This window comes from Scyliorhinus canicula, chromosome 4, assembly GCF_902713615.1.
Source record: "Scyliorhinus canicula chromosome 4, sScyCan1.1, whole genome shotgun sequence".
NCBI classification, from domain to species: Eukaryota; Metazoa; Chordata; class Chondrichthyes; order Carcharhiniformes; family Scyliorhinidae; genus Scyliorhinus; species Scyliorhinus canicula.
Window position 1 is genome coordinate 227,644,950 of NC_052149.1, and position 12,922 is coordinate 227,657,871.

The 12,922-nt window shown below is 51.0% G+C and overlaps 1 protein-coding gene across 1 annotated transcript in view; it reads right to left on the reverse strand.

The window, feature by feature from the left end:
• Positions 1-12,922, reverse strand: part of cyfip2 (cytoplasmic FMR1 interacting protein 2) — a 133,504-nt gene that overhangs the window by 69,811 nt on the left and 50,771 nt on the right. Inside the window, 6 exon segments of the mRNA XM_038793554.1 lie at positions 46-150; positions 2,159-2,287; positions 2,708-2,804; positions 3,744-3,925; positions 5,915-6,016; positions 11,287-11,364. Coding sequence (XP_038649482.1) covers positions 46-150; positions 2,159-2,287; positions 2,708-2,804; positions 3,744-3,925; positions 5,915-6,016; positions 11,287-11,364 — 693 coding nt within the window.

A 12,922-nucleotide genomic window follows, 5' to 3' on the forward strand; every position in this document is an offset into this window, starting at 1 on the left:
CCTGACCTCGCTGGGGCGGGGGAGTCAGCGAAATGCGCTTCTTACCCGGAAAAACTTGTCGATCTTACTGAGGTTTATCCGTTTCTTGGCGTCCAGTTTGTAGATGTTGCTTACATTGCCGTCCATCAGATACAAGCCAAACCCCATCACCTGTCGATGGAGGATAAGTATGGTTAGCACAGGGATACAAAGAACAAAGAAAATTACAGCACGGGAACAGGCCCTTCGGCCCTCCAAGCCCTTGCCGATCATGCTGCCCATCTAAACTAAAATCTTCTACACTTCCTGGGTCCGTATCCCTGTATTCCCATCCTATTCATGTATTTGTCAAGATGCCCCTTAAACGTCACTATCGTCCCTGCTTCCACCACCTCCTCCGGCAGCGAGTTCCAGGCACCCACTACCCTCTGTGTAAAAAAACTTGCCTCGTACATCTCCTCTAAACCTTGCCCCTCGTACCTTAAACCTATGCCCTCTAGTAATTGACCCCTCTACCCTGGGGAAAAGCCTCTGACTATCCACTCTGTCTATGCACCTCATAATTTTGTAGACCTCTATCAGGTCGCCCCTCAACCTCCGTCGTTCCAGTGAGAACAAACCGAGTTTATTCAACCGCTCCTCGGCCATATTAAAACTGTGGCTACAAGAGCAGGTCAGAGGCTATGAATCACGTGGCGAGTAACTTTACCGCCTGAACCCCCTCTCCCCCCCCCCCCCTCCCCCTCCCAAAGCCTGGCTATATGGGCTGGTTTAGCTCAGTGGGCTAGACAGCTGGTTTGTAATGCAGAACAAGGCCAGCAGCGCAGGTTCAATTCCCGTACCAGTTGACCCGGACTAGCACTGGAATGTGGCAACTAGGGGCTTTTCACAGTAACTTCATACATGTGACAGTAAAATATTACTATTATTATTATCCACAAGGCACAAGGATTGTGACTACTCTGCACTGGCCTGGATGAATGTAGCTCCAACAACGCTCAAGGAGCTTTACCAACCATCCAGGACAAAGCAGACTGCTTGATCAGCACCCCATCTCCTATCTTCACCCTCTCCACCAAAGGTACACATTCTGAACACTCCTGAGTGCACTGATAGCTACTCTAACCAATGTAAGATAATCAGGCGCACTCGTAATGAGGTTCATTTATGCTTGGGATATGCAGGGATCCATTCTCTGCAAACAAGAGGAATATGTTCAAGCTTTGTACCTTTGTACCTTTTTGAATTAGCCTGGAATTTTGGGAGCCTATAGTTCCCCATTATTTTCTCCAAACAGAGTCAACGTGCCAACCAACCAGCACCCTTTTCTCCTATAGTATACGTGTTGGGATCATTTGAAATTTGGCACTCTTGTGCTTGTCCTGATGAATGAATGAATGAAAAGCTGAGGCGACCTGTCTCTATTTATATCCCTTTGCAGACTCTTTGTATCCTCCTCACAACTTTATTTCCTCTCCATCTTTGTATCATCAGCAAATCAGGCTACAATATAGTCATCCTTTATCCAAATCATTGATAACATTCACAAGTAATTGAAGCCCCAATATTGATCCTTGAGCACTCCGCTAGTTGCGGTTTGCCAATCTGAAAATAATCCATTTCTCTCCACTGTCTGTTTCCTGTCCATTGGCCAATCCAATCAGACATTGTATGAAGGCATCAAGATGTTCAATTGGAAATGTCTCTATTCACATCCCAGCCTGGCCTAACCCTGATACAGATTTTAATGATTCTGAACGTTCACTCCCAACTTTCTCATATTATTCCAGTATGTATCATCCCATTCAGATACTTGTCCTTCTCCCGCCCCCTCCATGGAGAGGGACATGGGGCATCTGGATGGCTGTCAAGGACCAAAGAATCTCTACAGTGCAGTCGGAGGCCATTTGGCCCATTGAGTCTGCACTGGCCCTGTTAAAGAGAACCCTACCCCATTACCCCACCCTATCCCTGTAACACCGTAACCCCACCTAACCTTCACATCCCTAAACAATTTTATCACGGCCAATCCACCTAATCTGCCTATCTTTGGATGGACAGACAGCGATTATTCCATCCATCCTGTACACTCCTGGTACACGGATTCTGGAGAGACACATGTATCACATGTGAATGAACTGTGGGCGAGTTCCACGTGACACTAAACGACCTCTGTTACCTTCAGCAGCATGTGTTTCTCGCTGGGGGTCAGGTACATTTTATTCTCGTAGTAATCGACGCAGATATTGACGATATCGGCCAGGAGCTCCTCGTATCCGGGGATCACCTCCAGCTGTTGGTGCAGGCACTGAAACACAGCAAGCCTCGGTCAGGGATCCATCAGCCCAGCCTCCGACCCATAACCCCTGAACCCTGTTGGACTCTCCCCAACGAAGACCCCCGGCCCACAATCTCCCCCCCCCCCCCCCCACCCCCCCCCAAACCCCGGGCCACCCACCCACAGTAGATCTGAGACGAGCTCAGACGTTGTATGAAGGCATCAAGATGTTCAATTGGAAATGTCTCTATTCACATCCCAGCCTGGCCTAACCCCGATACAGATTTTAATGAATCTGAACCTTAATTCCCAACTTTCTCATATTATTCCAATATGGATCATCCCATTCAGATACTTGTCCTCCCGCCCCTCCCCCTCTTCTCCTTCACTCCCTCACTCTCCCCCCCCCCCCCCCTCCCCCCTCCCCCCTCCGCGCTCTCCCACTTTTACCTGGGTTATTCTGTTGTGATTCGCCAGGAACATGGAGAGGTTCTGAGATTCCTGGATGGATTGGGGATCGGCCATTTTCCGTAAGAATTGAGCAGCCCTGCAATGGTTCAAGACTCAGAGTGTGTCAGTCATTCCCTACACAGTCCCAGAGAGCTGAACTGCGTCACCTCACTGTAAGGTCTCAGATTCCGCAGCAGATATTTCCAAAATCAATTAGATTATTTTATTCCATATCTCCTATTTTCTTCTTGCCCCCCTCTGGGGTCTGACTACCTCCCCCCCCCCCCCCGACCCGAACACACAACCCTCAATGTGATCCAGTACCCTCTCCCCACCCCTCAAACACACTGATCCTCACTGGGGTCCAGTCCTCTCCCTCCCCCCCCCCCCCGCCCCGCCCCCATTTCAAATACCACTCACTAGGGTGAGACACACTGGGGTCCAGTTACCACTCGCCCCTCCTCAACACACACTGGAGGGGTCCCAATCCCCCCCCATCCCCCCCGAATGCACTGTTGTTGAAAGATACGGTGAAACCAAGTCAAAACTGAAATAAAGGGCTGAATTATACGAGGGGTTGGACTCATCACCACATTACCCCCCTGGCTCCCCCCCCCACCGCACCCCCTCCCCGCCGCCCCCGGCAACTAAAAATCCCTCGAATTTAGAAAGTTAAGCAGAGAGTTGAAACACTTTGTCACGCGAAGGTTGTGGAAATTTCCTCTTAAAATCTACTGAAGGCGGGCCAATTAAAGCGTTCCACACTGAGATTCACGGATTATTTACTGGGGATCACATCACATGGAGAAACAGGCTCGAGGGGCTGAATGGCCTCCTCCTGTTCCTGTGCAACAGGCTCGGAGGGGCCGAATGGTCTCCTCCTGTTCCTGTGCAACAGGCTCAAAGGGCTGAAATGCCTCCACCTGTTGCTGTGTGACAAGCTCGGAGGGGCTGAATGGCCTCCTCAAGTTCCTGTGCAACTGGCTCGAGGGGCTGAATGGCCTCCGTCTGTTCCTGTGCTAATTGGCGCACTGACCTTTTGTAGGCCGAGTGGTCGTTCTTCACACTGCATTTCATGTTCTTCAGCTCGTCCAGCACAGCAAACATGTTGATGAACTTGCCGAGGGTGAGCAGGTAGGCCTCCGACACAAAGTCCTTGCGTCTCTCTGCGTGACACAGCCTCTTCACCTCGTTACAGAAGCGTTCTATCGCTTTGCGCTGCGTTCAAACAACAGGGAAAATGGACCCGCATTAAACTGATGCAAAAAAGATCAAACAATGGGGTTTCTGTTCATGATGCCAGAGTCACTCCCAGCAAACTGGGGGAAATCAAGAGTAAGAAGGGAGGTTATCAAATGGGAAATCAAAACAACAGATATTTCCCCTCCTTCATCAGAACAACTCTCAATGATGTCCATGACTCACCGGGTAGTCTCAGAGTCAGGGTGGCACAGAGGTTAGCACTGATGCCGCAGAGCGCCAGGGACCCAGGTTCGATTTCAGCCTTGGGTGACTGTCTGTGCGGAGTCTGCACTTTCTCCCCATGTCTGCGTGGGTTTCCTCCAGATGCTCCCGTTTCCTCCCACAGTCCAAAGATGTGCAGATTAGGTCGATTGGCCGTGATAAATTGCCTTTAGTATCCAAAGGTTAGGTGGGGGCAGGGCGGGGAAGTGGGTCTAGGTAGAGGGTTCTATTGGACTGTCAACGGAGTCTCGATGGGCTGAATGGCCTTCTTCTGCACTGTAGGGACATTCTATTAAGATGGTCTTGGATGTTACCCCCACTCCCACAGATTGGAATATCACAGCATTTACAGAGCAGAAGGAGGCCATTCGGCCAATCGAGACTGCATCGGCCCTTGGAAAGAGCACCCGACCCAAGCCCACACCTCCATCCTATCCCCGTAATCCCACTTAAACTTTTTGGACACTGAGGGCAATTTATCATGGCCAATCTCCCTAACCTGCACTTCTTTGGATGTGGGAGGAAACCGGAGCACCCGGAGGAAACCCATGCACACACGGGGAGACTGTGGAGGCTTCACACAGACAGTGACCCAAACCGGGAATCGGACCAGGGACCCTGGATCTGTGAAGTAACTGTGCTAACCACTGTGCTACCACGCTGGAGCTCAAATCCAGGCTGTACTGAGAGAGTCTTGCATGGTCAGAGGGTGAGTACTGAGGGAGTGCTGCACTGTCAGAGGGTCAGTACTGAGGGAGGACGGCACTGTCAGAGGGTCAGTACTGAGGGAGTGCTGCACTGTCAGAGGGTCAGTACTGAGGGAGTGCTGCACTGTCGGAGAGACAGTACTGAGGGAGCGCTGCACTGTCAGAGGGTCAGTACTGAGGGAGTGCTGCACTGTCGGAGAGACAGTACTGAGGGAGCGCTGCACTGTTTGAGGGTCAGTACTGAGGGAGTGCTGCACTGTCAGAGTGCTGCAATGATTCAAAAATGAGGTAGGGAGCAAGCAGAGAATTCCAGACTTGTTAACCTAACAGCAGTTGTGGGGGAAATGCTAGTCGATTTATTATAAAGTATGCAATAACAAAACAATTGGAAAATAACAAGGGGATTAGGGAAAGTCAACATGGATTTATGAAAGGGACAAACATACTAGAGTTTATTGAGGACGTAGAATAAATAAGGGTGAACTAGTGGATGTGGTGTCTTTGGATTTTCAGAAAGCTTTTGATTAAGTTGCAAATTAGTGTGCAGAATTAAAGCACAGGGAATTGGGGGTAATATATTGGCACAGATTGAGAATTGGTTAGCAGACAGGAAACAGAGAGTAGGAATAAATGGGTCTTTTTCAGAGTGAGATGCAGTGACCAGTGAAATCCTGCAGGGATCAATACTTAGGCCCCGGCTATTTGCAATATACATCAATGATTCAGAAGAGGGAAGCAACAGGGAGTGCTGCACAGTCACAGGTGCAGTTTTTTCCATGAAGACACTGGGCTGGATTCCCCGGTACCCCGTCCGTGCGTTTCCCATCTGCTCCCTCGGGTGGGTATCAAAGATTCTGCCTGATTATTTTGGCGGAGGTTTGATGAGATGTCAAAGCAATGCTTTCGCTGTCATTCAGGCGAACGCTGAAGATTCCAACATTCTTTCTGAAGGAAAGCAGGAGGCCGTCATCAATCGGCAAAGTTTCCCACATTCTCCACCTAGGCCGCCCTCAGGCACATCTCAGTGGCTCATTACCTGGAAATACATGAACTTCATCAGCTTGTTGACCTCCGGTTCCAGCACCTCGACAGTCTTCTCATAAATCTCCACACGGTTTGGCTGCTCATTGCACTTGACCTGGGGGGTTTTAACAAAGGTAGCAATTATCCAGGGGAGTGAATTCTGGATCAGCCGACAACAAGTTGCCTCATCCGTCATCTTTCCGCCTTCAGAATATCCGAGCATTTGACATTTTGAAGAATTGAGATGGGTAGCCCAGATAATAAGGGATGAGGTAAGGCCATTTGTGAGGAGGAATCTTGCTTCAGAAGGTGGACATAGGAATTAACACTGGACAAAAGCACTGGTGGGATTGGTTTACAGGCTCCCCAACAGTAGCTACAGTATTGGGCAGAGTAGTAATCAGGAAAGAATAGGTGCTTGTAACAAAGGTAATGCCAAAGGTAAGTTGTGGGAGACTTTAACTTCACAGAATTGTTACAATGCCAATCGGCCCATCGTTTCTGCACTGACTCTCCGAATTAGCAATTCACTTAGTGCCATTCCCCTGCCTTCCCCCCGCCGCCCTGCATATTTTCTCATATCACTTTTGTTTCTTTTGCCAATTACTTTAAACCTTTTTTAAAAATAAATTTAGAGTACTGTGGTGGTATGATTAGCATAGCTGCCTGCCATTGGTGCAGAACACCAGCTTACCATTGGCCCTGGTTGGTCATGTGCCTCTCGACCGGTTGGTTGAGACCAGTCATGTGATGGCTCCCCGATTGGTCGAGAGGCTGAGTTAACCCCGCCTCCAGGGCGGGGTATAAATACCTAGTACTCCCGGCGGTCGTCCTTCTACTGTAATCGACCGCAGGGCTAACATCTAGTAGATTAAAGCCATACTTTTGTTCAGCAACTCGTCTCGCGTTCAATTGATGGTACATCAAGTACCCATTTAAAAAAAAATCCAATTAAGGGGCAATTTAGAGAGGCCAATCCACCTACCCTGCACATCTTTTTGGGTTGGGGGGGGGGGGGGTGAGGCCCACGAGGACACGGGGAGAATGTGCAAATTCCACACGGACAGTGACCCGGGGCCAGGATCAAACCCGCGTCCCTGGTGCAGTGAGGCAGCAGTGCTAACCAGTGTGCCACCGTGCCAACCCCCCCCCCCCCCCCCCAATTACTTGAAATCTGACCCCTCTCGGCCTTGATCCTTTCAGCAATGGGGAGTTTCTCCCTATCGACTCGGGCAGCACGGTAGCATTGTGGATAGCACAATTGCTTCACAGCTCCAGGGTCCCAGGTTCGATTCTGGCTTGGGTCACTGTCTGTGCGGAGTCTGCACATCCTCCCCGTGTGTGCGTGGGTTTCCTCCGGGTGCTCCGGTTTCCTCCCACAGTCCAAAGATGTGCAGGTTAGGTGGATTGGCCATGATAAATTGCCGTTAGTGTCCAAAATTGCCCTTAGTGTTGGGAGGGGTTACTGGGTTATGGGGATAGGGTGGAGGTGTTGACCTTGTGTAGGGTGCTCTTTCCAGGAGCTGGTGCAGACTCGATGGGCCGAATGGCCTCCTTCTGCACTGTAAATTCTATGAAATATCTCTCTATGACTCGCTCCAGACCCCTCAGGATTTGAATAACTCTCTCAAATCTCCCCCCAGGTCTGAAGAAAATAGTCCCAACTTTGCCAATCTGTCTTCATAACTGAAGTTCTTCATCCCGGGAACCATTCTCGGGAATACAACATAGAACAGTACAGCACAGAACAGGCCCTTCGGCCCTCGATGTTGTGCCGAGCAATGATCATCCTACTCAAACCCACGTATCCACCCTATACCCGTAACCCAACAATCCCCCCCCCCCCTTAACCTTACTTTTAAGGACACTAAGGGAAATTTATCATGGCCAATCCACCTAACCCGCACATCTTTGGACTGTGGGAGGAAACCGGAGCACCCGGAGGAAACCCACGCACACACGGGGAGGATGGGCAGACTCCACACAGACAGTGACCCAAGCCGGAATCGAACCTGGGACCCTGGAGCTGTGAAGCATTTATGCTAACCACCATGCTACCGTGCTGCCCCTAATCTTTTCTTTATTCTCTCTGACGCCTTCACATCTTTCCTAAAGTGCAAGGCCCAGAACAGGATGCAAGATTCCAGCTTCCTGGCAGGAAGGCTGGAGGAGTGCCTCCCGAAGGTGATGGGTGAAGATCAGACGGGGTTTGTGAGAGGGAGGCAGCTCTTTTTGAACATTAGGAGGGTATTGAACTTGGTTTTGGTACCGGCAGAGGGGGAAGGAAACAGAGGTGGTTGTGGCATTGGACGCCGAGAAAGCGTTTGACCGGGTAGAATGGGGGTACTTGATGGCAGTTCTCGAGCAGTTTGGAATTGGACCCAGGTTTGTGGACTGGGTAAAGCTATTATATAAGGAGCCGAGAGCCAGCGTCCGCACAAACAACATCAGCTCAGAATACTTTCCTCTCCACTGTGGGACGAGGCAGGGATGTCCTATGTCCCCCCTGCTGTTTGCACTCGCAATTGAGCCATTGGCCATCGCATTAAGAAGTTCAGGGGTCTGGAAAGGGATAGTGCGGTGGGGGGGATAGAGCATAGGGTGTCCTTATATGGCGATGACTTGTTACTATCCGTGTCGGAACCAAGTGTGTCAATAGGGGGAATATTGGAGCTGCTTCGGATGTTTGGGTCTTTCTCAGGGTAAAAATTAAATCTGGGCAAGAGTGAAAATTTTGTGGCGTCTCGGCCAGGAGTGGGGGCAGGGGTGGGGGGGGGGGGGGGGGGGGGGGGTGCGGGGGGTCGGGGGGGGGGGTGCATTCCGTAAGGCAGGGACTCACTTTAGATACCTGGGGGTGCGGGTTGCCCGAGATTGGGGGTGGGGGGGGGTGCTCAGTCGGTACAACATCACTGGTTTGGTGGGGAGGGTGAATGCCGGTCTGGCAAAGTGGGATGGTCTTCCTCTGTCACTGGCGGGTCGGGTACAGGCGGTTAAAATGAATGTGTTGCCGCGATTCCTGTTTATTTTTCAATGCCTGCCGATTTTCCTGCCAAAGGCATTTTTTAGAGAGATTGAAGGAATGATTACCTCGTTCATATGGGGAGGGAAGATGGCCAGAGTGAGGAAGGTGCTGCTACAGAGGGGAAGGCAGGCAGGGGGTTTGGGTCCCCCAAACCTGATGTATTATTACTGGGCGGCGAATGTGGAGAAGGTACGGAGCTGGGTCAGAGGGGTTGACTCCCAATGGGTCAGAATGGAGGAGAGTTTGGGTAGGGGGTCGGGATTGAAGGTGCTAGCGACGGCGCCGCTCCCGACAGCCCCGGGGAGATACTCAGGGAGTCCGGTAGTAATAGCTTCGTTGAGAATTTGGAGTCAGTTTTGACAGTACTTCGGGTTGGGGGCAGGGTCAAGGGAAATGCCAATACGGGGGAACCACAGAATTGAGCCATGGAGGTGGGATGAATATTTTCGGAGATGGGAGGAGAAAGGAATTAGGAAACGAAAAGATTTGTTTCTTGGGGGTCGTTTTGTGGGATTGAAGGAGCTGGGAGCGAAGTATGGGCTGGAGCAGGGGGAAATGTTTAGATACATGCAGGTTCGAGACTTTGCCAGGAAGGAGATACAGAGCTTCCCAGTAGAGCCAGCTTCCACATTGCTGGAGGAGGTGCTGACGACAGGGGGACTGGAGAAGGGGGTAGTTTCGGTGGTTTACGGGGCTATTTTGGAGGAGGAGAAGGCGTTGATGATGGTGTGTAGAGTACACCTTACAAGGGCGAGGATGAGCCGATTCATTGAGGGGGTAGAAGATGTGTGTGAACGTTGCGGGGGAGGCCCCGCTAATCACGTTCATATGTTTTGGTCCTGTCCAAAGCTGGAGGATTACTGGAAGGAGGTGTTTAGGGTAATCTCTAAAGTGGTGCACGTGAAACTGGACCCGGGCCCTCAGGGCTGTCGGGGTGTTGGACCAGCCGGGGTTGGAAACGGGCGCGGAGGAGGCAGATGTTGTAGCCTTCGCTTCGTTGGTCGCCCAAAGGTGGATCCTGTTAGGGTGGAGATCAACCACTCCACCCTGTGCCCTGGCGTGGCGGGGGGGGGGGGGGGGGGGGGGGGGGGGACCTGCTGGAATTCTTAACGCTTGAAAAGGTCAAATTTGAACTGAGGGGGAGGATGGAGGGGTTCTACAATTCATGGGCATTATTCAGTATGTACTTTCGAGAATTGGACCCCAGTTGGGGGCTGGGTGGGTTGGGGGGAGGGGGACTATATGTGTTAATGGTGACTATGAGTGATTCCTGATTCCTTTTTGTCATTTGTTTATGTTAACATGCGGGCTGATGTCTGGGGTTTGGTGGGAGGATGGGATCGTTATTGATATGGGGATTGACATTACATTCGTTACTGATTATTGTTTATTGTTGGGTGTAACTTTGGGAGAAAATGTGAAAAAGGAGAATAAAAAAAATATTTTAAAAAAAGATTCCAGCTGAGGCCAAGCTAGTGTCTTATACACGTTCACCATAACCCCTCTTAATAAAAGCCAGGATACTAAATGTTTGGTGAACCACTCTCTCAAGCTGTCCTGTCACCTTCAATGATTTATACACCCATACCCCCCAGATCCCTCTGCTCCTCTATTCCCTTTAGGGTTGTGTCCTTTATTTCATGTTCTGTCCCCACGTTCATCTTCCCAATATACATCACTTCACATTGATCTTCATCTGCCACCTGCGCGCCCATACCACCAACTTGTCTACGCCCTTGGAAGTTCCGCGTTGTTCTCCTCACAGTACTCAATGCTTCCACGTCTTGGATCATCCACAAATGTTGAAATTGTGCCCTGTACACCAAGGTGTTGGGCAATATGTATCAGGGAAATACACTGTAATACAATGTACAAGGCTCCATCACTGAGCCATGGGGAAAGGATTGTGGATGCAGATTCAAATGAAACATCCAAAAGATAATTGAGTAAATACTAAAAATTCGCACCTTGCAGGGCTGTGGAGAACGGACGCTTTCAAAGGGCCATCACTAACACAATGGGTTGAAGGGCCTCACCCTGCGCAGTACTCTGCTCCTCCATTTCTGTCTTCTTGCACATCCCTGGTTTTAATCACTCCACCATTGGCAGCTTTGCCTACAGCTCTATAAGTGTAGGAATATCCTCCCCAAACCTCCCTGACTCTCTCTCTCTGTCCTACTCTAAGACGCTCCTTGAATCCCACCTCTTTAACCCTTTGGCCGCCTGTCTCCGTGTCAAAACTTTGTTGGGGTAGTTCATACCTGGGAAGCATCCTGGGACATTTTACAAGGTCAAAAGACACAATATAAATGCAGCTTGTTGTTGTATGAATCTCTCGACCATGACGTGAACGTTAATGTTACCTGGGGAATGGCTCGCGAACAGCTCCTCCATGTGTAGAGCATCACCGCATATTCATGCCCCTCCTCCAACATCTCATTCTGGAAAAAGAAAGATCGTTATCCCATTAATTATGGTGTTAACTTTGCCTGACGATGGTGCAGCGGGTAGTATTGTGCTGGTGGGTTGGGTTTGCCAGTGACTGCCAGAGAATAACGGTAGGATTGGGTTTGCCAGTGACTGCCAGAGAATAACGGTAGGGTTGGGTTTGCCAATGACTGCCAGAGAGTAACGGTAGGGTTGGGTTTGCCAATGACTGCCAGAGAGTAACGGTAGGGTTGGGTTTGCCAATGACTGCCAGAGAGTAACGGTAGGGTTGGGTTTGCCAGTGACTGTCAGAGAATAACGGTAGGGTTGGGTTTGCCAGTGACTGTCAGAGAGTAACGGTAGGGTTGGGTTTGCCAGACACGTTGACCTCAAAATTCACTCCCTGTTTGATAATGTTGATCATCTAGAAGTGATGACAATTAAACCCCCCGCCCCCACCTCTGAAAAAAAAACCTAAAACACAGCTACCCCTTATCGTAACCATGGTAACATCCAACCCCAGCATCATCATTTGAGCCAATGTTGATCACCAAGGCCCTTCCCCAGTAGAATTTATTTCTGGGATCAGACGATAAAACACAAAGGGCGGAATTCTCCGCCAGGCCTGACGCCGTTGTGAAACCCAGAGAGGTTTACGACGGCATCGGAGGCCTCTCCTGGCCCCCTATTCTCCCCCCGCTGGGGGGCTAGGAGCGCTGTGCCGTGAAACTCGGCCGCCGGGCCTAATGACGTCAGCTGCGCATGCGCAGGTTGGTCAGCGCCAACCCGCGCATGCGTGGTTGCCGTCTTCCCCTCCGCTGCCCCGCAAGACATGGTGGCTTGATCTTGCGGGGCGGCGGAGGGGAAAGAGTGCGTCCCATTGAGACGCCGGCCCGACGATCGGTGGGCACCGATCGCGGGCCTGTCCCCTCCCGAGCACGGTCGTGGTGCTCAGTCCCCTGTACGCCCCCCACAAGCCCCAAACGGGCATCTCACGCCATGTTCACGATGGCAGCGACCAGGTGTGGTTGTTGCCGTCGTGAACCAGTCGCGAACGGCAGGCCGCTCGGCCCATCCGGGTCGGAGAATCGCGGGCCGGCGTGAAAACGGCGGCACGCGATTCTCCGAGCGGCGTGTCGTGTGGGTGGGAGAATTGCGGGAGGTGCGAGAGCGGACCTCCCGCGATTCTCCCACCTGGCGTGGGGAACGGAGAATTCCGCCCAAAGAGAGAGACACTGGAGGAAGGGTAGAAAAGTTTTTCAAGGGTTGAGGTTCTAACCAGCCAGGGAGAGTAAACAAGCTGCTTTCTTTCTCTCTCTAGAAGTGAGAGGGAAGGCTGAGAGGTGATGTGATGGAGGGCTTTATGATTATGAAAGGGTTCAAAAGGGTAGACACAGCGAATGTGTTTCCAATTGGGGGGTGGGCGGGGGGGGGGGGCGGAGACCAAAGTAGAGGCTGCAGATATAGGATAATGATGAATAAATCCTAGTTGGAATTCAGGGAAACGTGTTTCGACCCAGAGAGTGGTGAAAACATGGAACACCGAGTGGTTGAGCCGGAGCATATTTCAGC